A 26458-nucleotide genomic window follows, 5' to 3' on the forward strand; every position below is an offset into this window, starting at 1 on the left:
CAGCTCCCAGCCGAGACCCCAGCACGCTTGCACAATTTCCCTGAGAGCAGAATCTGACCAGCAAAACGGGGTTTGGGGGGGGGGGGGGACAAAACACTGCAGCAGTTTATAGGCCTGGGTGCAGGAGTCAGGATGAGGCCTGGTCTAACGCCTCCAAGACCACGCGACCCTTGTGGCTGGGCACTTGCTGGCTCGCAGCGAGGGGACTCGCTGTTCATCAGCGTGCGTCTCCAGTATTTAAGATAATGAGACTGGAGCAAGCATGAGGAGAGCAATTACAGCGCTTTGAACCCTGGGGCCAGAAGGTGCCAAATGCAAAGAATTATTACTTTTCTGTGACTTACTGCTTTACTAAGGGTAGTCCCTGAAAGGCGCTTTCACTGATCTGCAAGCCTTCCTGCGTGATGCTTGCTTGTTAGACGGTGATACTGCTGCTATTGTGTGGGCATGGACGGAGGGACCAAGGGTCCTGGTCCTCTCCTTTCTCCAGAAGGAGGCAACCTGCCAAACTACAACCAAAAAAAAAAGGTATAGGAATAATTAAAAAGAGAACAAACTCTCCAAGCAGACCAGAATTTGATTGGATTAAAAAAAGTGTATTGGATGTCCAATACAAAATAATAAACATGAAATTATTAAAAAAAGCCATAGAGTATACAGCAAATACTACAGAAAAGCAAAAAAATTGTACAGAAAGGTAGACATCTACAGCAGTCCTCAAAATTATCCTACATGAGAATCATAAAACAATATACAGGTTTGCTTTTTTCCCCAAACAGCTCTGAGGGAAGCTGCCGCTTATCAGCTCGACTATGACACTACAAGGATACACAATGTTCCAAATTTAAAATCACAGGATATGTAAGAAAACGTAGCATTAAAATGTGAAAAAGTGCAATACAGATTGTACACTGAATTGAATAAATGTTTTTTTTTTCAGTTTCACCTTAAAAAACCAACTTTGAACAGTTGTTTTATCATTAAAAATATTCCCCTCCCCAAAGTCAATGACAATATTAACATTCATGGTGTTATACATAAGTAATATTCACAAAGACCCACCAGCTAAGAATACTGTGTATGTATGATCGTATTTCTTTGGGTATAGGTAAGAAATAGGCAAAGGAAAACATATACCCTTCCTTTCAGGACAGGGTGTGTATTTGATGATTTAAATACATATTCTGTAGCTTATTTTGCATTGAATTGTATCAGTTAAAAGTCCAAATATCAATTTTTTTTTTTTTTTTTTTTAGGTGGCCCATGGTGCTCCAATTTGATTCCCTCCCCTCCCTCAAATAATAAATAAACCCACCAAGTCTGCTAAAAACGGCAGCGCAAAGAGTCGAGGGAAAGGACGGAAGCAGAACGACAACCCCAAGGCCTGTTGCTGGCCGGGACGAGGCCTTGGCTCTCCTTTCCCGTAGTGACGGGCGTCTAAGGAAATTGGCCGAGTCCAGCCGAGTCCAATAGATTTAAAAAAAAAAAAAAAAAAAGTGACTAAGGGAGGGGAGGTGGGGTTTTGTTTGTTTGTTTTTGTTTTTTAAATCTAAACACGTTCTGGTACTGCCTGTGGCTCTAGCAGAGGCGCTGGGGACCACGGCAGAAGCGCTCCGCGTCTGCAGCGCCTCTCAGCTGCGCTTCCCCCAGCCTTAACGCTGAGCTTTCAACGTACCCCCTCTCTCAGGAGGACCAGCTTCTCCGTATGAAAGCGTCAGTAAGTTTTGGGTTTCCTTTACATCTTAAAAATGAAAATATGCACATGAGTTTCTTGGGCAGTTGGGGGGTTTTTTTCTTTTTTTTTTTTACTAAAATACAGTTCTTCCTTCTATGCCGTTCCTCATCATAGAGGACGGCAGAGCCAAGCAATAACACAAGGAGAAAATAATTTTCCTTCCCCCTTGTACAGGAGTTCCCTTTTAACTAACTTTCCTTCCTTTCCAGAGCAGCACCCGAGTCACTAACACTGTTTCCTTTCAAAAGGTTTCAAAAGTGTAAAAAAATACATTTTGCCTTGCTTATGTCTCGCGGGAATATTCCCTCGCGCTGACAAGGCCTCTTCTCAAAGCGGCGCTGAAACGGCCCGGCATAGAGACGTTGCACTGGGGTCGGCCCTGCTGCTGAAGGCTCCCGTGGACATGCTGGGTTTTCAAAGGCAGGACACGACCGCCGCGGCTGACGAGGTCGGCGGTCCTCTGCTGCCGGCTGTTGCGGGTAGCTCAGCCCTCGGCACCACCGGCAGAGAAGTGCTGCGCGCTGCTGCCTGTGATAAGTTCTCCGCGCCGAACGAGCGCTCGCTTTGCCCCTTAAAGTTTCACGATGTGATCCTTAAACAACAACAAAACAGAGCAGTGTTGCCAAACTAAGCTGTAGTGGCAGCTAAACATAAGGAACCCGACTTTACAGAGGGAAATTTTTTTTTTTTTGTGACATTTCTAAATGAGACTCTCGCTGCAATTCAGTAACCAGAGACACAGTATGCTGAAGTGACAAGGAAAGACGTTACAGAAGATGCTCTCATTTTCTTCAGTCTTTCAAGTCAGTATAGAAAGACAAGAAAACAACAATAACGAAACCTCCCCCTGGCTCCCCTCCCCTTCCCCATCTACTTTTCCCCACTCAAAATATTGAAACGGCACAAAAAGCGACAAACAAGCCTTTCAAATTACATTTCAATTCAAACAGACTGGTAATCTCACAGTGATGAGAGGAGAAAGTCAGGCTTTTAATAATTATAATATAAAAATAATAAAAAAAGCTTACAAATAGCAGTGCAGCATCCCAAAAGGCCATGGATTAACTGCCAGAAGGGGACGTAATTATACGCAGAATAAAAAAACAGAACAACCCACGCTGGCAATGAATTTTCATACACAATAGAACAAGCAGTCAAACGTCAGTCTAGGCTGTGGAAAACAACAGTTTCTTTTTTTTTGATTACAATATTTTTTTCCTTTTTATAAAAAAAGATAAAATAAAAACACAAATAAAATTGTACATAAATGCGAATGTCCAACACTGAAAAGGCAGGGCAATCACACCACTGAGACAAAACCTGACCAGAAAAAAAAAAAAAAAAAGAGTCCACTTTTCTTCCTTCTGTCTGGATGCTAGATTTCAGCCTGATGCGTCCCATCCTGCACGGTCTCAGCAGGTAAACAGAATTCAACTTGGCAATGGCTTCATTGCAGGATGATGACAAGAAGGGTCATCTCTCTGACCAGCTGTAGCACAAATGCACTGGTTGGTTCGGTTGCTTTCTGTGTATGCTCTCATGTGCTGTCCCTCTTTTTTTTGTTTGTTTGGTTTTTTTTTTCTGTACAATTCCTTGTGTTTCAAGGCTGAGTCCCAAGACTTGTGAAACTGGATTTGGAGTCATGTCCTGGTGAAGGTGGTCATGCTGTCGTGATGGCATTAAGGTCCTTCATAAGTCCTTCCAGGTGGGCCATCTCTTTGGTCAGCTCATCTGGTTCATAACTCTGTCGGAGAATTTTTTTAGAGTTAGTTACTGACAGGATAACTTGCTTTCTTTAGAGAGGGACAGAATAAGGACTAAGAAGAAATGGTCAGTGATTCTGGTGTATAGAGACCCTGACACATGAACAAGGTTTCTAGGGATTTACAGGAATTAATAACTTGAAACAACTTTCCCACGTGCAGATATTTTTGCAATACCTGATTGTAAGACCGTGATCGTCTTATCTGGTTTCCTTGTATCAATTCCTGCTTCAACACTTTCAATTTAAACAATTTAAATAAAGTAGATATTGTAGAAAAATCTTCCTAGGTTAATTGAAAAAAATGTCAGGAATCACTTCAGTGCAATAGTTTTAAAAAAATCATTTATGCTTGCTAAAAAGATCATCCTCCATTTCTAGCAGCAATTTTCTAGCTTCAGCTAGTATCTTCTAGATACTGTCTTGTTTGTCTGGTATACTGAACTACTACTATCCTAATTCCATTATCAGTGCATGTGTGTAGATACCACGAACCAGTTTACCTCAAAACCTTTTCTAGGCTGATCAAGTCTTTCATTGTACTGTGTAGTTTTCAACCCTTAAGTCATTCCTGGAGCTTTTCTCCAAACCCTCTTCGCTCTCTCAATGTTATTTTCATAGAAAGCAAGCCAGATCTGCACACGGTATTCCAATTCCAGCTGGGCTAATGCAAAACCAGAAGTGACAAAACTCCCGCATTCTTATCTCATAGGTCCCGCTCTATAAATCTGAGGTGCATTATTAGACTTTCTGACTAGAGCCGAATATAGTATATATACAATAATACACCAAACAATTATAATGTAAATATAGTAATAAATATAATAAATACTATAATAAATAAGTATAATATTAAATAACTACTGTTTGGTTGACCGTGTACTATAGAACTGGAGCTTCCCCAAAGTGGCGTCCTCAAACCTGACAGTGTAATCTCACCTCCTTTGTTTCTTACAAAACTTTGCTTTCACTTAGACAGAAATGAAGCTGTAGCCACTTTTAGTTTACCTAGCAATCTAGAGTGCTTTGTACCAGGAAAGTCCTCTCTATCCGACGGCCAACACGGTTGTTTGCCAACTATCAACAATGATAAAAATCAGTGAGCTGGAAGTAAACGTGAAATCAGACTCACTCCTACAGGCTCTCATAAAACTAATTCAAATGATTTTCTAATTCTAATCACTTTTCAAAACTCCTCATTTAACAAGTATAGAGAGTGTACTGTGCTGATTTTATACTGTACTAATTTATTAATGACGATAAAGTATTAGTTAAAATGCTCAGAGAAATCTATTACGCTACATGATCTTTATCAAATGTATTTTAGTAGGTAAAACCTATTAGCAATAAATCCTTACTGAATTCTGTTCATTAATGTCTTAAAGTCCCTATGAATCATGTTCTGTACTGACGAGAGAAAAAATGAATGACATACATAAGAGTGATGAAGAGACAGAAGGGCAAAAGTGCACCAAATCAAGCATGCATACATAGTCTCCGTAACACCGCATGCAGGAATAAAATCAAGGGGGTGAACTAGAGACAACAACAACGTGACAAAGGGAAAGGAGAACAAGGAAACAAGAAAAACATTCATTCAAAATAAGCATTTCCTCTGACACTAATATATATATAATTGTTATATAAAGTAACTCCTACAATTTCAAAGGAAACCAGCGCCTGATACCCAAAACATCCTGACTTCTGAAAAGCTGTCTGATTTCCAAAGCAGCTCAACCTTTCCTAGAAAGTCAGGATACTTTCAGTTAAGTATCAAAAAACAATATATATTTGGGGTGATGATCTATCTCCAAGTGAGCATGAAAGCTCACTTGAGCTGTACAGAAGAGCAAAGAGTACGGGTGGAGGCCTTCAGCTCTGCAAGCGAAGACGCGCTCTTCCTCAAGAGTAAAGGCAATCTTAGAGAACATTACTCTGTTCAGGTGGCCTGAGGATAGCCGAAATGTTGATGAAGGTTTATCAGTTTTGACTCTCTGGGTCTTGTGGACTGGAATGGATGGAAACAATGCATCTGTTCAGTGTTGTGTAATTAAGGCTAGAGGTATGCTCACAGGTGATTTTTTGGATTTAGAAAGCACTACTAATGCTTACATGTAAGTACTTACTTATTCCCTGAATTTACTGACTTGTGTAGCAGGAATTTGCACTAGATGATTTTTTATAAGGGTCAACAGGCAATGGCAGTTGGTGGAAGTCAGAAACCTAATGCTCGTCTGCCTTTGAAAGTCTCAGTGCAGACATCACTGAAGTTTACAACTATGGTATGAACAGAGACTCATCACAGTTTGATAAGCACTGCCAAAGCAAGCCACTGGCAGTGCAAGTGTACCTACGCTTTCCGAGTCCTCGAGCATCCTGGTGGTCTCCTGCACGTCAGGGGCACTAGGAACTACCACTGGCATAGGAGGTCGAGTTCTTCCTAAAGTCCCAATCGACGCAGTCTTCACCGAGTGAACTGGATGGTTAGGAGCTTAAAATAAATTGTTATATAGTCATGCCTCAGTTAATTGGTTCTCCTGCCTATTTCAGAAAGCTCTTCGAAGTGGGAGAATAAAAGGGGTTCTATTAGAATAAGGAGAAATGAAAGCTTCAAATTATACAACGCTGAATTTGAATTTTCCTCTAGTTTATCTACGTACTCAAAATAAAAGGCCCTTGCAAGTTATACCAGTGAAATTCAGTCCAGCCTCTGACATATTTCTTTTGATGCCCAGCTCTGTCATCCCAGAAGGAGCTTTTCTCATTTTCTTCCTAAATCTCCTCCTTTCTCTTTCTGGCAAGTCTCTCTTGCCAGTTATCCCCCACTCACCTTGCTGAGTCAGTAACGGTGTGCTTGGCAACGCGGGATCATACGTGGGACCAGCTGGTGGGACTGCGGGCACTGCGAAGCTCTTCAGCGGGTGAGAAGGACGGACGTGTGCGGTAGGGAGGTTCTGAGCCGAGTCCTCCTCTTGAGCGTTCGCCAGATAAGCTCCTGTGGCGCTTTCTGCCTCCTGATGGTCAGCGCACGTCTGAGACGAGGAAGCTGGCATGGTGTCTGTGCTAGGTGTATTTCGAACAGATTCTACAACAGACGAGCAAAAAACGTGGCTTATTTTCTTTAACGGAAATTTTCTGTTTGGGCAGATGGAAGCAAGGCAGTAGTGTTTACAAGCACCTTTTCCAAGATTGCTCTCAAAAGCTAAGAAATTAATTAATATATCAGCTCTTTCTGTAGCAAACAACACCAATTCCATGCAACTGTCCTATTTTAAGGTGAAATGGCCACAGCTCTCCAATAACAAAATAAGCTTGAGCACTAAATGAGTCCACAGTGATCAGATTTTTTTTTTAAATCCTTTGATTATAAGACATAATTTTTCTGCAGCTCTTTTTGAGTCACAGAAGAAAAAAAAAAAAAAGAGAAAGAAAAATATCTCATAACTGAGCAGCTGCCCAAGGCCATGATACTGATCTAAGGATTACCATGTTTCTAAAATATGCTCATCAATAATTTACATTTTTTTCATTGTTCCAGGAGGGACTCTGAATAATCACAGAAACGATACGCCCAAAGTTGATCTAATGTTACTTGCACGCCCTTCGATTTTCTTCCTTTTATCTCTGCCTATTACTGTGTCTCAGCAAAACGAAGCATTTAGCAATATGTGGCACGTGGAAGCCAGTCTCGCATCAGAGTTCACTAGAGCACACAGGTCTAATACAAAAACAACAGTTTTGCATTGCAACAGCTACATGTAAGAAGATGGAGTTAACAGCCTTGGCCTCCTAAGAACAGCATGGAACACAAATCTTCACTCTCATTTCCCACTTGAGTAGTTCAAAGTATTGAAACCCTTAAAATAGGTATGCATTAAGCATACGTCACTGTAGTGCACACAAAAGAGCCAAAAATTTTTGAGACAGGCTTGAAATCCCTTTATTTGCTGAAAGCGAAAAGGAAATCACCAGCTTTGTTTGGCTGCAGCATGCTCCACCCTGCTCTAGGAGGACAACGGCACAGTATCTTGCATGTGCAGCACTGCAATCCTACTCAGACCACATCCAGCAAAGATCTGGACTGCAAGAGCTGTCACATCTGTAATTACTTCAGCAGTATAAACAGAACACGGGAAACCTCTGCCTCTAACACGTTGTCTGCCTGTATATTTGCAGCCTCACAGATTGTTTTATGCTTTGACTATCAACAGCTGAGATATTCCTGGAAACAACTCTGGCTTAATTAAAATTCAGCCCTTCTACTAGAGAAGCCCAGAACTCCTTTCATCTCAAGATACTAACTATTTGTGATTCCAGCGCTGGTGCTTCAGAATTTTTCAAGGCACTGGCTACATGACAGAAACTATTGCGAGCGATTGTTCCCTTGACTGAAAGCCTGAAAACACTGCATAAAAACAGCAAGTTTTTTGTGTGCTTTCAGAAAGACTAACTAACATTAGCTCTCAACAGCATAGGCCTGACTTTTGTCCTTTCTTGCTGTTAAACACAGCTAATGAGGAAAGTTATTATCATATTAAATGAGCAGGCGAGTTTTAATTAGCTGTAAACTGAAGTTTCACACTCCCGGGCCAAAGGCGTTGAAATGAGGAATCTTCCTATCGGAATCGGTGCGTATAAAGTACGATCAGGACCACATATCCCAAGGATCAATGTCTGACCTATGCAAGAAATGCTTTGGGGAAAAACTCAACCTAAGTGTCAGGGATGTTGTTTGTACTTAAACCCATCCCTCTGCCTTTCATGGAAAGAAATAAAATGTTTTTCCCATTGCATCCCTGATCTTTTATTGGCAATGAACCAGAAAATGCTGTGACTCACGCTACTGCAGAAGATATACAAAGCGCTAGTTGAAGTACAGCTGCTATGTAAAAACCTCAGTCATGTCAATCTTATTTTTATTCAGCACAAGAAGAGTCATAACCTCAGAAAGGAAGAAAAGTAACTGTTGGGAGATTCCGCATTCCCTGGGATAACACCACAAAGGAGCCCGACCGAGTTAAACTCATCTGCATCTTTCAGGCTTTGATTTCTACATGTTTCACTCATTGTTCCATTACAATCAAAATCTACCTGATCATTTTTATCTCACCTGTGGAATTGGCCCTGTCTGAATGGGACAAGGATGTGCCAATCGGCCACGGGTTGACCTGGTGATGGAGATAGCTGCGGGTTGGAGAAGCGAGGCTGCCGGAGTGGAAATGATGGTGAGGGTTATCGAGTGAATGGATGGGATGAGCACTAATCACAGCTGTGAATGAATATAAGACAGAAAAATGCTTAACGTACAGACAAGCATGCACATGTACTGAAATGCACCATATCCCTCCCTTCTCCCACAAAGCCACCGGACAGGGGAGCCAGCCTCTCGGCAGATTCACAACGATACCAAGATAACATGCGTTATCACCAATTTTCCCACTGTTCCAGGAGCCGTGTCTTTAGCTGCCTTCGTGCCAAGAAACAAAACCCACAAAAGAGGCAGAGCTCTACATTTTTTCCCGTGCAGAAAGCGCCTCTCGCTTGGATGTGTCTTCCAAGAGCTTTCTGTTACGCTTGAGAAAAACGAAATTCTGTTCCCACCAGAACTTCCATTATTTCCCACTGTGCTATAAATGCCGGACCTAATACAGGAGACCTATGAGCTCAAACTCCAAAATCATTTCAGGCTGGCACTGAATTTCTCAACACTGTAACCAAATGTGGCATCTTTGGTTAGTTAAATACTGCAAGACAGATGATAAGTGTTGGGTAAGACACCAAAAGCTCTGTTCGTTCTCCCTGTACAGAATTAGAAAAGCTCTCCTCCAGTACACGCAAACCAAAAGCCTCTTTTCTTTTTTTTTTTTTCTTATCTTCTTTTACTGTCTTTGTTTTCCTGCTCGAGAACATGAATTTCTTACTTAGCGTAAATCATCCTTTGCCCTCGCCCTCTTGCGGTAATAATAGCAAAACAAGCTCTGGCTGCTCCCCAGCTGGGAGGAGGAGCACGCACAGGATTCAGTTCTTATGGCAGACTCAAATACTGGATTGTTTCAAATGATCCAAAAGAAAGCGTCTCAACCCAGAAAGCAGGAGGGAAACGCTCAAGGTCAGTGCTACCACTAGCGCCATAAAGAAAAATAAGGTTGTGGTTGGTTATGTTTTTGAACCTTTTCTAAAAACTCCCCAGGTGTGCTGCCTTTGAAAGTTGTTTTCTAAGAATGACGTGCTACACAAATTTTAAGTGGTGAGGCCAGTTAAGACTCCTTGCCTTGATGCATGCAGTTTGAACTCAAAGGTTGACTAATCAAGCATGAATCCTCCTTTCTTGAAAAGCAGTCCATCAGCAGGAGAGAGTTCATAAATTGATCAGCGGAGGCAACAGACTTAAAGGTTTTCAGCTACTGGCAATAGCCAATCTCTCTCTCTCCCATTAAGCTACTTCAACGGAAAGCTAACCCTGTTATCAAACTCCCCAAAATGAAGAGGAACTAAACTCTAACACAGAGCACTCAGGTCTACATGGTACAGCCTCGTAAGATGGCTGTCAAGGGAAGGGTTACAGTGAAAAGTCAGAATCTCTCACTAAGCGCTTCAAGCAAGATTAAAATGCCACTTCGTCTCCCAGGGAACTGGCAAACGGAGGAATAAACCACAAGAGCTCGGAGATGAGAAATTCTGGCAGAGACAACGGTCATCAGAGAAACCAGGAGCTGACCTACATGTCAGCAAGGTAAGAGGCGTTCAGATTTTAAGGCATAAGATTTTATGGGTGTAAACTTTTTAATTTCTTCCATTTGTAGAAACCACTAGCCTACAGCTATTCTTCAGCGGTATTTCAATCATTATCCAATATAATGCATGTTAATACAAAAGACTGCCTAGACTTTTCTGCAAGCACAATCCAAATACCCTGCATATGTGCTGCATTTTGTTATTAACAAGCTGGGTCATCAGGCCTAAATCACATATAGCCTTACGGGTCAAAAATCAGCACATTATAACATTATACCACATCATATATTCATAACAAAGATCACAGTGCAGAGTTTAATTTCAAGGAAGCAAAACGTTCATATGAAGAACCAGATAAAGAGAAATGTGCTGTATTTAGAAATAAAAAGCTCTATGCTTTCGAATATCTTCCCAGAATTGTTGTTTTCCAGTTGTCAAAGGGAATGGACTAACCAGGCACCCAGCATTCCTGTTGTATTGTAAATTGGTACATACTAAAATTAATCCTAGTAAGTTATCCCAGTTATTTAAGAGAGAAAAAACTAGATTTGAAAGCTAAAGTGGAAATAAAAACAGCAGAAAGGTATCTGCAGCCAAGGGCTTAAACGTACTAAACGGTCCTGCCATGTGTGGTGCTGGCTGAGAAAGGGACACAGGCACTGGAGGGTCAGTTTTCTGTGCAGCTGCTGCTCCAATCATCTGCTGGACCAAGAGTCAGCTTGGGAATATTTAGGGAGCGGGCAATTTTCAAATGGGTCTAGTAAATCCAGGCAATGGATACACCAGTTCAGGAAAGAAATATACCAAAGTTTTCTAAAAAACAGCAGGATTCTAGGAATTTTCTTATGCAAAAGTGCCTACGCTGTGATGATCATGTTTTCTTTACTCCCTCTTTGTTCTCAGCATAGACACAGCTTTCTTTCCTCTTTAAAGAGGAAGACTATTTCTGGAATATTGCAGCAAATATTAAACTAGTTTTTCTGTATTCTCTCGAGAAAAATCAAAACATGAGCTCAGAATGTCTCTGCAGGGTTATGCACAATGCAACCAACATTACTGCAATGCGAAAACCATATCTAAAAACGTTCCATTAATGTTTCCACTTACTATAATATAGAAACCTACAGTTGGAAGCTCTCTCAGACTTTTGCTGAACAGGATAAAAAGACAAAGTCACAGAAACAATCACAAGCCCTAAGGTACCAGAAGACCTTACATATCCTTATTGACATTTAGTGCATCGTGCTAACCTGTCACACCTAGCCACTATGTTCTTTCTTTCTGGGCAAGGGAACCTAATAAAAAGGGAGAAAATAAATATGCTTTTCAAGCAAACACAGCAGGGTTGGTATCTCAAAAGGATGTCAAAGCTGGGTCCACTGCTGCAAGGAAAACTCACAACTATTTTTGCCAGCATAATCACATCAGCCTGAAAACCATCAATAGGTGGAACTGGAATATGCTACTGCCACAGAAGTACTACCACTATATTTATCACCTGTGTCAATCATACATCTTTCATCCTCTGTGGGACTGATCAGAAAAGCTGCCGAACGTCCTTTTCACTGAATTAACTTAGCATAAGCGGCACTTTGCTAAGCAATTTCTGTGCGGTATGCAGCATACTCAGCACACTCCAGCATTGGCTCCTATATGTGTTTATCTTCTGCAGAAGGACTGAATCCCGTTGGGAGAAAAAAACACTTATGCTATCAGAAGGGTGCAAAGGAAGGGTCACTGTAGTCTAAATTCATTAAGGGGTCGCGCAAGTCTGAACTCCTGACGTTCCAGCACCTGGTGCTGGACAGGAAAGCAGCAGAATCCAATAACTACAATGTCCCTTGTTGAGACACCTGTATTTGACAGCTGACAAACCTTCCAAGTAACTAATCAGAGTAAAAATGTCGTCTCCTCCGCTCTTTCCTAATACATGTGAAACTGTAATAAAACAAGGAATATCAGACTACTTTAAAACCAAGGCAAAAAATGTTATTCTTGTAAAAAAGTAGTAAAACAAGCAAACGGCAGCAAATTCACAAACTGAGCTACTAATCAGGTCATCAGGCTACTTGAAAAAGCACACAGAGGCCAAGAAAACCAAGCGCTTACTTCAAGTACATAAAGAAAGCAAAAAGATAAAAAGTTGAAACAAAACGCACTGGCCCAAAATTATTTCATGGAACAGAAGAACGCTTGGTTCTCGGCTGGTCGTAGCAATTACCTGGCTACGTGGCTGAACATGAACACGTGCTCATGGAAGTCTAAAGCTTCCATGGTTTAGCAAAGTCCTTTCTCATCTCAGAGTCATCATTTGAAAACTAAGGTTATTGTTTAATTCTTAAATATTCTATAATAATAATTATGGAATTACTTATCACTAATCAATAGGGTATGGAAAACACACAGATAAGGAATAACAAACCAGACATTCTCCACATTTGAAAGTTTGGTCCACCAGGCTCACAAAACCTCAGCCTCCTTCAGCAATTTATCTCCTTAGCATTCCAATAAATCAGTGCAATAGATAAATCGTGGAGCAAAACTACTCTAAGTACTGCAAGCTTTTGGCATCCTTTCCAGAAAACGAGCAGCGTTACTCCTTTGGAACCATTTTGTCTGCTGAGTAAATACAAGGTCTGGCTCACAAATGTCTTAGAACAGGACATGTGGTGATATATTGCCCCAGATCTCTAACGCTGTCCTACTGGATGGACAGCTGAGTTGCTTCTGAAGCTGCTCCTGAGCCACTACAGTGTTTTACATAAACCCAAACTGATTTTGGTTTGCCTTATGATGGTGAGCTGTGAACTGCAGCAAGTCAAGGACTGTCTCACAAATAGCTCAGCTGTCCATGCAGTGGGGACAGCAGGTATGTCTTGCATTTCAGTGTATGAGCAAGATCACTGTAGACATTGGTAAACATGGTAATTCAGAGCAAGCAGGGCTTCTGTGAAAGGAAATGCTGCTTCACTAACCTGCCAGAGTTTCAAGACCGTGCCAGTAGAGACGTCAACAGAGGGAATCGGTGGATACAGTACATCTCGATTTTCAAAAAGCTTCTGACAAGGGTGCACAGCAACATTTATTAAAGAAACGAAGTGGATGTTGGAGGGAGAGCTCTTTTAAGGACTGAAAGCTGGTTAAAGGACAGGGAGCAAAGGGCAGGGCTTAATGATCAATTTTCAAGACGGAGAAGATCATCAGGAGATCTCCCAGGAATCAGCGCTGGGACTAGTTTTAATCAGTATCTTTCTCAATGACCCACACAAAGGAGCGATCACAGAAATCTTCAAGTTTGTAGATAACACTAAGGTATATGGGGTAGTTGAATGCTGTGTTGATGGCAAGGGGCTCCAGAAAGACCTCACAAGACTAAGCAAGTGGGCAAAAAGATGGCAGGCGAACTTTCGTATAGCTTCAACGGACAGCAGTGCACTGAGGGAAAAATAATCTAAACTATACTTACATGATGCTAAACTCAAGAGGTGGCAGTTACAACTCAGCAAAGAGTTCTTGGAGTCACGGTTGACAAATCTCTGATATCATAAGCTCCATATGCCATGGCAGCCAAGAAGCCAACCAAATGTAGTAAGTCATTCAACAAGGAGGGTATTGAGAACTGGACAGAGGACATTCTTCCTGCCATTTAAGATCTTGGCACTGCATGAACTCTGGCCTCTCTGCATCTCAAGAAGGCATGTAGTGAAGTGAGAGAAGGTACTGAGAATGGCAGCTGAAGTGATCAAGGGGACAGAGTAGCTGCCTTATTGCAAAGAGACTAAAAATGCTCTGACTGTTGGGTCTGGGGAGCAAAAGGCTGAGGGTGGAGAAGAATCTCACCGAGATTTACCAACTCAGGAAGGCAGCAGATAAGGTGAATGCAGAATGCTCTTCACCAAATCCTGAAGGACTAGAATGAGGAGTCACTCGATGAAACTAGTAGGAGGTTGGTTAAAAACAGACTGTAGAAAGAAGGATATTACACAGCGGGTAGTGAACTTCTGGAACTTGCCACCACAGGGGAGCAGAAGCAGACAGCACCAGCAAATTCAGAAAGGGATTCGATGTATTCATGAACAACAGGTCAACAAACGGATAACAAAAGCCTAGGCAAAAGTGATTACCCTCTACCATTCCTACAGTTGTAGACACTGGGGGAGCACAAGGGGAATGGACTACAGAAGTGGCCCGGCTCACACGTTCTTCCTGAAAAGCACCCGCAACTGCCCCTGCTGCAGACGGGGACAGACAGACTGCTGGACTGCATTCCTAACTCATCCCCACTCCTGCAGCACTCCTACTCCTCACTCAAATATAGCTGTTTAGTTTTCCTTTGTAGTTTGATCCAAATCTGCATTCAGGATGAGGGATTCAGTATAGCTCCCTTTGAACTGTTTCCATTGCAGATAGGACGGAACTACTTAGGGAGAAGTAGGCAGGAAGACAGTGAGTGAAAGTGTGCACCCGTGCATGCAGGATCAACATGGCTTGTTCACGTGCTCCTGATTCCAAGCCAGGGTGGATGGGCTGTTGACTTACGCTGAGGTGGCTGAGAATCAAAAGGCATCATCATCTTGGGCCTCATCCCCCTTCTTCCTGCCAGTGTGGACATGCTATCCTCTGACTCGTGCCCTGAAGGAAGAATACTGAAGGTTATTTACTATGGCAGCAAGACTTCTGTGATACCACATCAGGTGATTTCAGTCCTCCTCTTTAAGTACCTTAGAGTACTTAAGAGGGCTGTCTTGTTTGTAAGCAGTTCTTTGACTCATAATTGATAAAAACAGTTCTTTCATCTTTCTCCACTAGAAGGTGGAAAAGAGGAGGACAGTTAGGGTAAAGACTATTTGGCACTGGAGAAACTTTCCAGGCCACCAGGCAAACACAAACCTCTGGAAATGCAGCTCTTGGCAATGACTGGCAGCAGAAAGAGTCCGAATGAGATGTGCTGGATCAACAAGTTACTACTCACCAAGTGAAAAACTCACTGCGCATCTCTGAGATTTGGGTAACTGATTAAAGCACCATTAACTTGATTGTGTGTTTGACCACTGAAATAATCTGTCACACACTTCTCTCAACAGGTTAACATGAGATTTGTTACCTGATCTTCTGATTACTAATTGTTATTTATCAAGGGAAAATGATGATTTGGGCACTCAAGCGTCTCGCTAAAATATATATCTCTCTATGAACCAAACACAAAACAGACATACTATTTAGAAAATAAGGAAAAAAAAAAGATTACTGTAAGTGAATAGTATGTCAGAAAAGTGATTTTTGCCAGATACAGTAAAATGTATTTAATTTTAAACACCAGGATCAAAGTACTCGCTGATTGCTCACCTCTGTAGGAATTCCGCCTTTGATGGATATTGCTATCCATGGAATTGTCAACGGGGGTGATGTCCTGGGAGTTGCGAGGGATTGGGGTATCTGTCATGATTGGATTGGGATCTGGAGATTTATCAATGGGTTTTAGCTCCAGTCGTTCGTGATGGATCCAAAGGTCAGGAGGCTTGACATCTTTGGAGTTTCCTTTGTACTTATGGGACCCATTCACTGATTTGCAGGCAGCTCGTTTCCTTGGAAAGGAAGACAAATGAAACGGTCTCAGATGTATGCTTCTTTTTACTTGTTGAAAAAGGCAAATTTTCTTCAGATCCTGTATGCAGCTGAGTGAAAGCTACCCACTGGGCAGGAAGCTTTGAATTTTCAATACAAGCACATTTGACATCTCAAATATGCACTGCATATTCTGCAACTCCGATGCCATGATTTTGGTCTGAAATGCTACCACATGCTGGAGCTCAGACTGTGCTCTACAGTCTGACGTTTCATTAACAAAAATTAAGTTTCCAGTGCTTATGGTTATTAAGACAATATTCTAAACATGAAGCGCACGTAAACCATGCTGTGTTGTACTCCTGGGCTTACAAACAACCTCAAATAATAACAGTAAGAAGAAGTGTGGAATTAGCCAATTATCCCAATAGGATAGTTAACTCTAAAGACTCTAATGTCAAGAATGTTCATTTTACCCAGCTCAGACACATCTAACTAATGTGCTTTTTCATCGTTGCAGAGCAGCATCGGCAGTCAACGAGAGAGGATACTTATGAGGCAAACATGTGACACGAAGCAATTTTAGAAAAGTAAAACACAGCGTTCCAACACTCCCCTCCACACACACACGCTTCACTTTGGATTCTGGCAACCACGGAGGAAGGCTTCCCGTCTGGGCAGCACACTTGCTGGAAATGGCTAAGAGAGGAATAAATAAATTTTTGAAAATATCAATGAACAGGGACTCTCGGGTAGCTGATTCGCAGCCAGACACGCTCCCACTGTTCTGCTTTGAGCTGAGGAGCTGAAAGAATGAAACAGATCAGAAGGTTGTTCACTGGCTGTGGGTTGCTGCACATAAGAGGTGGCATTTGATAACTGGGAAAAGAATGGCAAGATTTCACAAGGTTATTTCTGCTCTTTGAGAAATGAATAACTTGTCTTGGACACCGGACCTTGAACTCTTCCCTCTCCCAAGCACTTCCCCCAGTTACTAGACTATCATGCATACATCATTGCTCCCTTCCCTTGAGGAACTTGCATTCTTGCAGAATGGGCCAGCTTCAGCAAAACAAGTGGAGATTACTCTCTAAGCCTGGCTTTGAAGCACTTTCTTAAAACTCTGCTTTGCATAACAGAGTCTTTTAAAACTCAAAAAGTTTCAGCTCTTCAGTTCTTTCAAAGAACATGCAGAAGCGCATGTTCTTCGGGAGTGATATTTTTGGCCTCTGAATGGAAGCTTCTCTGCTGTAGTCTTAATTCAGGTGTATGAGGGGAGAATTCAGATGTAGACCTATATTTAGGATTTTAGAACACTTTTCTAAGGGGCCCAGCACCAGGTTCAGACTCCGCTCCAATAATCTATCCAAAAATTAGATACTGTCATGCATGGCTTGGAAACCTGCTCTGCACAATGAAATACAGGCTAAGAATGGGAGTGAGAGTCTGCCTGAGCTGCTGAATTCACCCAGCTCTGCATAAATGTATCAGCTCAACGCTGGAAACAGAACGGCCAAGTTTGCACGCTGCTCTGCCTGAATTAATTCTGCCTTTGATCCTGTGGTTCAAGTAGTCCAGGAGGCTGCACGATGGGAGATGTCAGCTCTTAGATGACCATCCAAAATTCCAGCAAGGTATGCACCAGAGAACGGTGTGATTACTCCAAACATCGTGAGCTGATTTTTTTAAAGAAGAGTGTAAATTAATCCCAGTATTTTAATCAACAATCTCTCCTCAGAGAGGGGCAAATGCAGGTCTGCAAGAAATGTTTTCCTGGTTTGCCTGTGAACTCTTATCTTGATGGTTTGTAAACTCTGAAACGCTGATCAGGAAAAGCAGAAAAACATCATCATCACATGCAAGATAACTCAGCTGTATTGATGCATGTTATCTTCTGAACACTAAAATTCAAACTCATGTCACAGCACTGCATAACTAATTTGTTGTCAGAACAGAATTTCTGCAGCCCACAAGACTCAAAAGCAACAAACTCTAAAAGCATCATAAAGAAAGGATTAAGTAATAGAATGAAGTGAGAAAGGTAGGGCAAGGCAAAGTCGTGCCCAAGCATCTTACTTCTTCTGGTGAGAAGTAGTACGACGAGTGCAGAAGACTGCAACTATCACCACTATCACGATGGTAATCACTCCAACAGATACTATGATTACAAGAAGCATGTTGCTATCCAAGGGAGAAGTAGGACTTCCGTGGGGACTGTTACTGCCTGTAAGAGTTTGAACAGGGAGAAAGGATGATTTATTATATGGCGTTTAGTCAGAAAAGTTTCCCATCAAAGAATGCAAAAAGCAATCAGCTTAACAATCAAAGAACGGTAATAACATACAGATCAGCAGAACGAAGAAGCTGGTTGATCTGACAGGATTTCAACTGCTTGCCAATTTTTTGCCATTAGTCAATTGTGTTTCTGTGCAATTGTTAAATCTATAAGGTGCCTTATAGATTTATTTCCAACTGACAGTCTGTAAGAATTTATGTTTGCCCTACTCAAACAGTTATCATAAAAATGTTCAGCAGGTTAGTGCCTGAGCAGAGTTAACCTGCGACTGTGCTAGAAGAACCACAGCACAGCTGGCGTTCCCGGCGCACCGCAATCACATCAATCCGCATCAGTATTCTGGAGCGGTCACTCTCCTCGGAAACAAAATTCACACATGGGATGTAATCTCAAGTAACGATGATTCAACACGTTTGATGTAGCAGTAATGAGTGTTACCTCAGGGCAAGGCTTCCTCAATGCCCAGTGCTAAAAAGGAGAAGGAATTAACGCGATATTTTCTCCTTCCCTAACACGTTCTTGCTGACTTAATTTTACATCTGAGCACCGTAGCAGCCATTTTAAACTGAACTGGGAAAATGTGCTGTCGAGGCTGAAATTCAAACGAATGTAATGATATTTTTTCCATATAGCCCACACAGTAGGCAGGAACTCGACGACAGGAGTGTGATCCAATTTCTTGAGTGGGAACAGCGATCATCATACAAAGAAAAAAGTGACCGAAACAGATGCAATCAGGGTTGTAAACAGTTCACTGCTCTAAGTGGAATATCACGCCACTCAGTGTAATTCCAGAAGACACTGCATTTAATTTAAAAAGCTTTATAACAACACTTACCACCAAGCGGCGGTTTGTAATCTGGCCCTATGTCCACTGGCCGGCTTCCTTTTCCTGCAGATCCTGAAGCTGAAAAAGTCATATATGTAATAAGTGTATATATGTGTGTATATATATGTGCGTGTGCATACACACACACACAAACAAAAACATACACTTTCATTTTTAAGGTAGTTTTTTCGGAACTTCTGTCTGAACCATTCTGAGTGCAACCTAAATGCAAGAGCTAAGCTAACCGCTGAAATGCAGTCCTCTTTTTACTCTCCCAAGTATTTCCCCCTTTGTAAGTCAGGTCTAATGTAGATCACTCGCTGCTGCAGCGAGGCACATGAAGCCACAAGTTCAACTCTAGAGTTAAGACCTCCACTGAGTTAGTCGAATGCTTCCAGCAGAAAAAAATACACCAAAGTCCTGGGTCTTTCACTTCCACGTTTTCAGTAAAATATGCTAATGCAAAATTATCATGAACACTAAAAACACTGAAGTAGGGGAAGCATACAGCAAGACGCAAAGAACGACCTATCTCTGGTTACAGGAATTCATAATACCTTGCATGTTTTTACGCTGCTGCATGAAAAAAGCCAAAACCACAAAAAACAATGTTCCCAATACTACGGTTTCACAATCAGAAAAGAAGGTTTTTTTAGTTGAAAGGCCAAGCTAAGAAGTAAAGTAGCAGTTTAGAGGATGTGTAACAAATGGAGATTTTGAAGTTAATACCCCAGTCTGTGAATTAGTAATTGGGAAATAAAGACAATTGATAAGAACAGCAAAAGGTACCAACTAAACACTGATTAAATCTCAAGGAAGACAACAAGAAGGAACGTGCTACGTGTTACAATAAAGGATTAGATGTAGTCTAAATAATGGACATGATGTATTGCAGGACAAATCTATAATGAAAGAGATACATTGTAACTGCTAGTCTAGAGGAGACAACTGCATTCAGTTAAAAGACGTTCCGTTTTTAAAGAACTGGACTAATAACTTTGCAGCGACAATGAAATCAATCAATCAATTTTTAATAGCATGTATTTAATATAGTTAGATCTGCATGATGAGATAACTTGCACCAAAGAGACTTGAAAAAACTCGCTGAAAAATTCTCTGAACCATTGAACCTAGCCCTGAAGACATGCTGGAGCGCCAGAGGAGCTTTGCGAGGAAATAAAAATAACTGAGTGTATTTCTAAAGGACAAGCAGGCAGCCCCAGGTATTGTTAGCGCAGTAGCTGGATGCTGAACATAGGAACAAGTTCATGGAAAGGTTGACGGACAGGAGATGGTAGCATAGTTCATGCCCATCTATGCTGTTTTGTTGAGAAGTTATTGCCAAACAAACCTCATGTCAGATGACAGGTTTTGCTGGTAACAGTAACTATGCAAACACTCTATATTTAGACTTGTAGAAAACATTTGACTGAGCACCGTACAGTGCTTCATTAAAAATACCACAATAAAAAAGTAATGCGGCACATATTAACAAGATTAACAACTAATTAACTGATAAGAATTATAATTGCAGAATCATTATTCATAAGGGATATTTCTGACGAGGTTCCTCTGCAAAGACCTGTGCTTGGCCAAGTGTAAGTCAGTAACACTGTGAAAGAAAATTAAAATAATTGCTACTAAAGTTAACAGATGACAAAAAGTAATTGAGTAGATAATAAGATATGCAAAGTCACCTACACAGACCAACAGGGACCATGCGGTAAATGGGGGTGTATCGCATTGAGTCAGCGCAGTTTACCAGGCAACCTGCACTCGCTAGAACCAGTATACGTACTCACATGGTCCCATGCAGGGTTTATACGCCTCCCCCCATGTGCACGTATACGTGACAAAATATAAGTCATATTTAGACGACGAGAAAAACACTGGAAGTCAGTGACATGGAAAAAAACAGCCTTTTGGAAAGCACTGCTTTCTAAAGGGTCTTGACATCCTTGCAGAGGTCAAGGACACCTGATATCGGCCCTGACTGCATGGTGTCCCTGGAACAGTGAGCTCGTATTTCCAAAAAAACAAAGTTAACTTCAACACACACAATCAGTTTGCAAAATACAATGAGATTTAGGTTCCTGAATACCCAACTTACTTCTCAGTATCTAATCCCTGAAAGCAGAGATCAACAGGTTAGCCTCTAAATCCAGGAGAGCTCGTTTCACATGTAACGCTACCTGAAAGACGACCCGATGGTTCCCTATGGTTTTTACTGGCACGAAGACTGGAACTCACTGCCCGTCGTTGAAGCACCTAATCACACCACTAATCACACCACTATGCGGATCATAAACCTTGCCTCGGTTGCGCCACAGCGTGCTCTAAACACGCTCATGCACGTGCTCCACCTCCTGTATGCAGAGCAGCCTTTCTTCCAGGGTCTTAGGAAGGTTGTTATTGAGGTTTTCCATTTTCTTCTATATCAAGGAACAGTTTAAGAGAAAGTTTACTTGAAATTGTTTAATTTTTTAGTTTAGTTGCCTCTGTGTTGCCCATTAGGGATCCGGCAGTTGGACAAAACATTTTACTTGGTGTTCCTTTCCAGAAAGGTTTACCAGGATTAGGTATCTTAAGCTTTGCTTTTGTACTAGGCCCAAGCAAATCCCTGACGCCCAACAGCACGAGCTGGTAACCTCTCCTAATATAAGGTCTTATCTGCGCTACAAAAGCGTGTTGAAGAACAACATACTTCATATGGAAGGAAAAAATATTAAAGCAGGCAAGAGAAAGACAGAGTCATTAAGCAGGATGAAAGGCCAGAGAGTCAATCCTGTTGTAGTTTTGTTCTCTCCAGTCCCAAATAATTTGTCTACTACTTCCTGAAGGACACGCTTCTGCAATTTCATGATCTCGTCACAGAGCAAGCTTTTCCACTCTTCAGCTTGTGTTCTCCTTTTCTGCATTTAACCCACTGCTACGATTTACAGCCTCTCAGTGCTCTTATAGGTGCTCGGAAACAAAACTCTCCTGACTTTGAGGTAAGCTTTTACGATCTCTAAGCTATACAGTTTGACCAACATCAATGTAATTGCTACTGGAAGAAAATGTTACTTTATGATGATAATGCTGGGTGACAAGATTTAGTTATCTGCTGAAATGAGGTTAGAAGAACAGTGCAGAAGAGCAAACAGCACCTTTTAAATAAAACGCAGATTTTAATCTGTCCCTATTCTCCTCCTCTTGCAAGAGAGAACTAATGATGCCATGGAAAGCTTCTGCTTCCCCACAGATGATCCTGAATCTCACCTCGTATCTCTGCTATGGAAGTCTGGATATGAATCTGCTCCATAACAACCTAAGATCAAAATTATTTGGTACAGAGGTAGCAAACCTAACGGTAAAAGCATATTTAATAAATTACTTTTAAGTAACGGGCTGAAAAGCAAGTTAAAACATCTCATTCTCAGTCCCTTTAGGATCTATTTAATTGTATGTCTAAGATGCTTGCCAATGTCCTTTTGAACTCCTCCCTTCAGACTAATTCTTCCACTTTTTATTGGGCTTATAGCTTATTTGGAAGAAAGCAAAAATACCTCTGGGACATTCACCATATAATTCGATGTAGTAAACTCACAGCTACCATTTTTCAATTTAGCATTTTAAAACCTTAAGGCTTTTAGCAGCTAATGTTATATCTTCAGGAGAGAGTGGAGTCTAAATGAGCTGACAAGCAGAATCTCTCTCGCAAAAAAGCTGTCTAGAGTAGTGATATTTTCCTTTATCATGAAAATAATTATAGATACAGAGCTCACAAAACAGCACTTATGCTAATTAAATAACTGCTTGGTCTTCCACCTCTGTATACTGAGACCAAAGACGCAGTGGTCAGAGGCTGGCTGGAAGATCACTTAATCCAAATTCATTTTGACAGAATGATTCAGCTCTGGCACAACCTGCTTGTCCCTTCATGTGACATCTGACTACAGAGATCACTTTATATTCCAGCACCCCAACCACAAATAGAACTTCCAGGCCTTCCGCTATAAAAAGCACAAACAGGAACCTGCTCATTTACATTCAGAGCAGCAGATACTTGTTTCGTTTAGGAAACGCAACAACTCTTGGAAAAGAGGAAAAAAAAAAAAGAAAAAGATGGAATAATAGAGAAAGCATGGCTGTTCATTTACCTTGATCATTAGGCATTTTATCTGAGGATTCAGCTACTGGGACAAGCACAAGGAAGGAAAAAAAACAAGAGAAAGATCACAAGGCTTGAAGGAGTGACAGACAGACTTTGAAGTTTCACATAACATAAACAAACTTGGTTAAGATTTAAGACCTCATGTTTAACCACAAATACTCACATGGAAAAAGTACGGTCAGAAAATCTCCTCATAACATTTTTGCGGTTATTTTTCATCTCTCCTTGGACCACTTTCACCTCTGACTCCCTCCCACAGCAAGGGTTTTTCAGCTCCTTTCCGGAGTATGAGATTTTCCAAGTACCCTGCATTCTTAATGTTTTACCAGTTACTCATCACCAAGCACTTCTTGATTAAAGAGCCTGTTGTGTCACACCAGTTCACGTTAGAGTGCAGTTGTTTGCCGGCTACCAACTCCAGACCCTGTTGTTTTCTACCGTTTCATCATGGGCAGATGCCACACGCAACCTAGAACCTTCAAGCAACTAGACACTAGTTTTCTGACAAGCACGTTTAGGGTAGGGATCCTCAGCATTAATAACCTAATGGCCTACCAATAATTTTGAAGCAACACATCTAAGCAAACAGCTGAGAAAACTTTGCATATGTATTAACGACATGCAAGAGCAACCCAAGAGAAAATTTTCTTCTAATCAAACTCTATCTTCTTCCTGTCTTTTCCAGTTTAACTAGAAAAATCATGCTGCTGGTGTTTTATCCCTATATGGCTTTCATCAGAAAATGATGGAGAAGATATTTATGTATTCGTGACACTTTACCTTTTGGGGTTCTGAACTGAACTGCCTCAGACATAGGCCCCATGCCCTTGGAGTTGCGAGCCTGAATTTTGAAATAATAGGGTGTATCGAGGGTTAATTCTTGTATCTGATGGGTCAGTCTGTTTCCCACGACGGGTTCAATAACCCAGTCGTGTATTTCAGCATTCACATCTGTACTGTAGTAAATGATGTATCCTATTCAAAGGAAAAAAGAAGAACCGTTATGCATAGAAGGGCAGAATATTTGTAAGATCTAACAGCAAACATTCTATCAACTTTTCATCGTATCTGCGCAGCTAAATGATTACGGGTTTTCTGAAAGCGTCATCTTACTTTTCCAAAGACTAAGAATGCATTCAGGTATTAGACAGCTTTCCCATCTCAAATTTTAAGCCACTCACAAGACTACGTTGAGAGGAAAAAAAGCCATTTGAAATATCAAAGCTATTTGTAACCACTGCTCATCCAACTATGCAGAAATTCCTCATTTCCATCTCTTCACCCGATCATAGTCCAAATAACATAAAAAACATTTCGCTACTATTATTAAAACATCTCCGAAGCATTAACGCTTACAGAACATTGACAAACCTAAACCAAAGAAGCATTCTCATGCACAGCTTATTTTTTATTAATTTATATTATAAAATAATTAAAGTTTATTAGTTTTCACTTTCTTAACGAAGAAAACTGTAATCTGAAGAGAACTGAAACAACCTTGCATATCACAGAAATAAGGTATAAGAAGAGTATATGGTATTTTATTATATATACTGCACATACGAAGCAAGATGAAGTAAAAAGCTCTTTAACTTGTTGTTATTTAAGGAGCAGCACAGGACCCCGGCATAAAATAAATGCTCATTTGCACAAATTGCTACCTCCCTTGCTCCACGGACCACCTGTCTGTGGGGTACAATAAGGGGGGGGTGGTGCACATCCTGCAGAGGGACTTCCACTTCTTTAAAGCAACTGAAAATCTTGCCGACACCCCAAATTCACCGACAGCCCAGGAATCAGTATGGCACGGAGGGTGACGTGTGTGAAGCACCAGTTGCAGGCTTGGCATCGTTATTTCGCTCCTCGGTGGCATCGTTATCTACTGGGGAGTAGACTTAACAATTTGCTACTTGGATGGGTTACAGAACGACCTATAGCCACGTCAAAAGCCGATTAGCACAGATAAGACGAGTCGTCTAAAGGCAGGCTAGCTAGTGCGCGGAGCGACATCACCGCCTCGCAGAGCGAGCGGAGCAGATTGAGCGAGTAGTTACTCCGGAGGTGGCTTCCCCCCAGCAGAGGGCACTGGGGCCGCGCGAGCCCGACAAGCCCTGCCTGCACCCAGCTGCCCTCTAACGCTTGCTGCACTCCAGACAGACTGGGAGCAAAACAAGTTCCAAAAAAAAAAAAAAAGGGTTTTTTTTTTTTTTTTAAAGAAAATATTCAGCTGTTTTTGCTTATGCAAAAAATAACGAATACTGCGGATTTCCACTCAACATGAATGAACAAATGTGAGGCTTTCCTTCCTGGTATAGAAATGGCAAGATTTTTTACTGGAAAATTACCTTTTCGTGATAATTTGGTTAATTATATAACATTGTTACATAACGTTACATACATTGTATACATTATATACCATGTATATACAATTGTATACAATTATATATACATTATACATTGTATAACTAAATGCTGATCTCTTTGCACGTTTTCTCGCATATATACTTGCTAGAAGATAATAAGGGTGACAAGGCTCATCTTTTTAAGGGCATATACAACCTGGGGATATTTATGCCTTACATTTTCACTTGTCTGAATGACCCTGATTGAGCACTAGCCACCGAGTGCTTTAACCTGCAATTAAGATAAAGGCCCTTGTTTCTCTGGTCAAACCTTCCTCCAGATATAGAGGAAACATCTAGCTGATAATAAAATAACCTAGAATTTGTTTCATAAATGAAAACACAGAAAGCTAAAAATATAAACGACTATATAGAGGCACACAGATAGCTCATAAAGACATGCTGTTGTAGCGTAAGTAGCTGGTCTTTTTGAGTTGCATCCTTGTATCTCCCTCCACGGGATGATACGAAGAGCAACGCGCTGGTAGGTTGCACGACCCTTCCTGCCGTACCGGTTACACTAACGCCAAAGACGCACACTCCTACCTGCTACGTCCAGGCTGTCCTACCTGCAGCCTCCGGGGCTGCATGCGGAATGCCTTTCTGCTTTTTAGGGACCTTTCCTCCTGTTTACTAAAAAGTTTGTGGTAATTATTAAAAACAGAATCTTTGGCATTCTGCCTTTTCAGAGGAAGCTGATTAGCTTTAGTCTCCTGTCTAGGACCTGGGCTGCATTACTGCGTATTCAGACTCTTCAGCTGTGGACTGGTTTCAAAGGCTTGATTCTGCACCATAGGCGAGTCCAATAACATAAGCAGACTACATGCCAATAAAATCTGCTCTAAGCTTACAGCCGGGGGGGAAAAAAAAAAGTAAAATTGAAGTGAATTATTTCAGAAAGCCTTTAGAAACGGCAATCCAAATGAAGAGAACTCTCACAGAAAGGAAAATGGCAATTACTATTTTCTCTAAGATGAT

At 41.3% G+C, this 26458-nt stretch overlaps 1 protein-coding gene across 17 annotated transcripts in view; it reads right to left on the minus strand.

Moving 5' to 3' along the window:
* Positions 1-575: 575 nt before the first annotated feature.
* The window catches only part of NEO1 (neogenin 1), a 220724-nt gene continuing 194841 nt past the window's right edge, over positions 576-26458 (minus strand). For 4 of the 17 annotated variants that reach the window (XM_068958976.1, XM_068958974.1, XM_068958972.1 and 1 more), the window contains exons 20-28: positions 23859-24053; positions 18932-19000; positions 17874-18021; positions 15579-15817; positions 14772-14864; positions 8608-8766; positions 6328-6582; positions 5852-5988; positions 576-3479 (exon numbers count right to left, since the gene is read on the minus strand). In XM_068958976.1, the coding sequence (XP_068815077.1) occupies positions 3396-3479; positions 5852-5988; positions 6328-6582; positions 8608-8766; positions 14772-14864; positions 15579-15817; positions 17874-18021; positions 18932-19000; positions 23859-24053 (1379 nt within the window). In that variant the 3' untranslated portion in view covers positions 576-3395. Of the gene's footprint in view, positions 3480-5847; positions 5989-6327; positions 6583-8607; positions 8767-14771; positions 14865-15578; positions 15818-17873; positions 18022-18931; positions 19001-23064; positions 23101-23858; positions 24054-26458 lie in introns of all 17 variants that reach the window. The other 13 variants (XM_068958970.1, XM_068958968.1, XM_068958965.1 and 10 more) reach the window with 7 other exon arrangements.

This window comes from Struthio camelus, chromosome 12 (assembly GCF_040807025.1).
Source record: "Struthio camelus isolate bStrCam1 chromosome 12, bStrCam1.hap1, whole genome shotgun sequence".
NCBI lineage: Eukaryota > Metazoa > Chordata > Aves > Struthioniformes > Struthionidae > Struthio > Struthio camelus.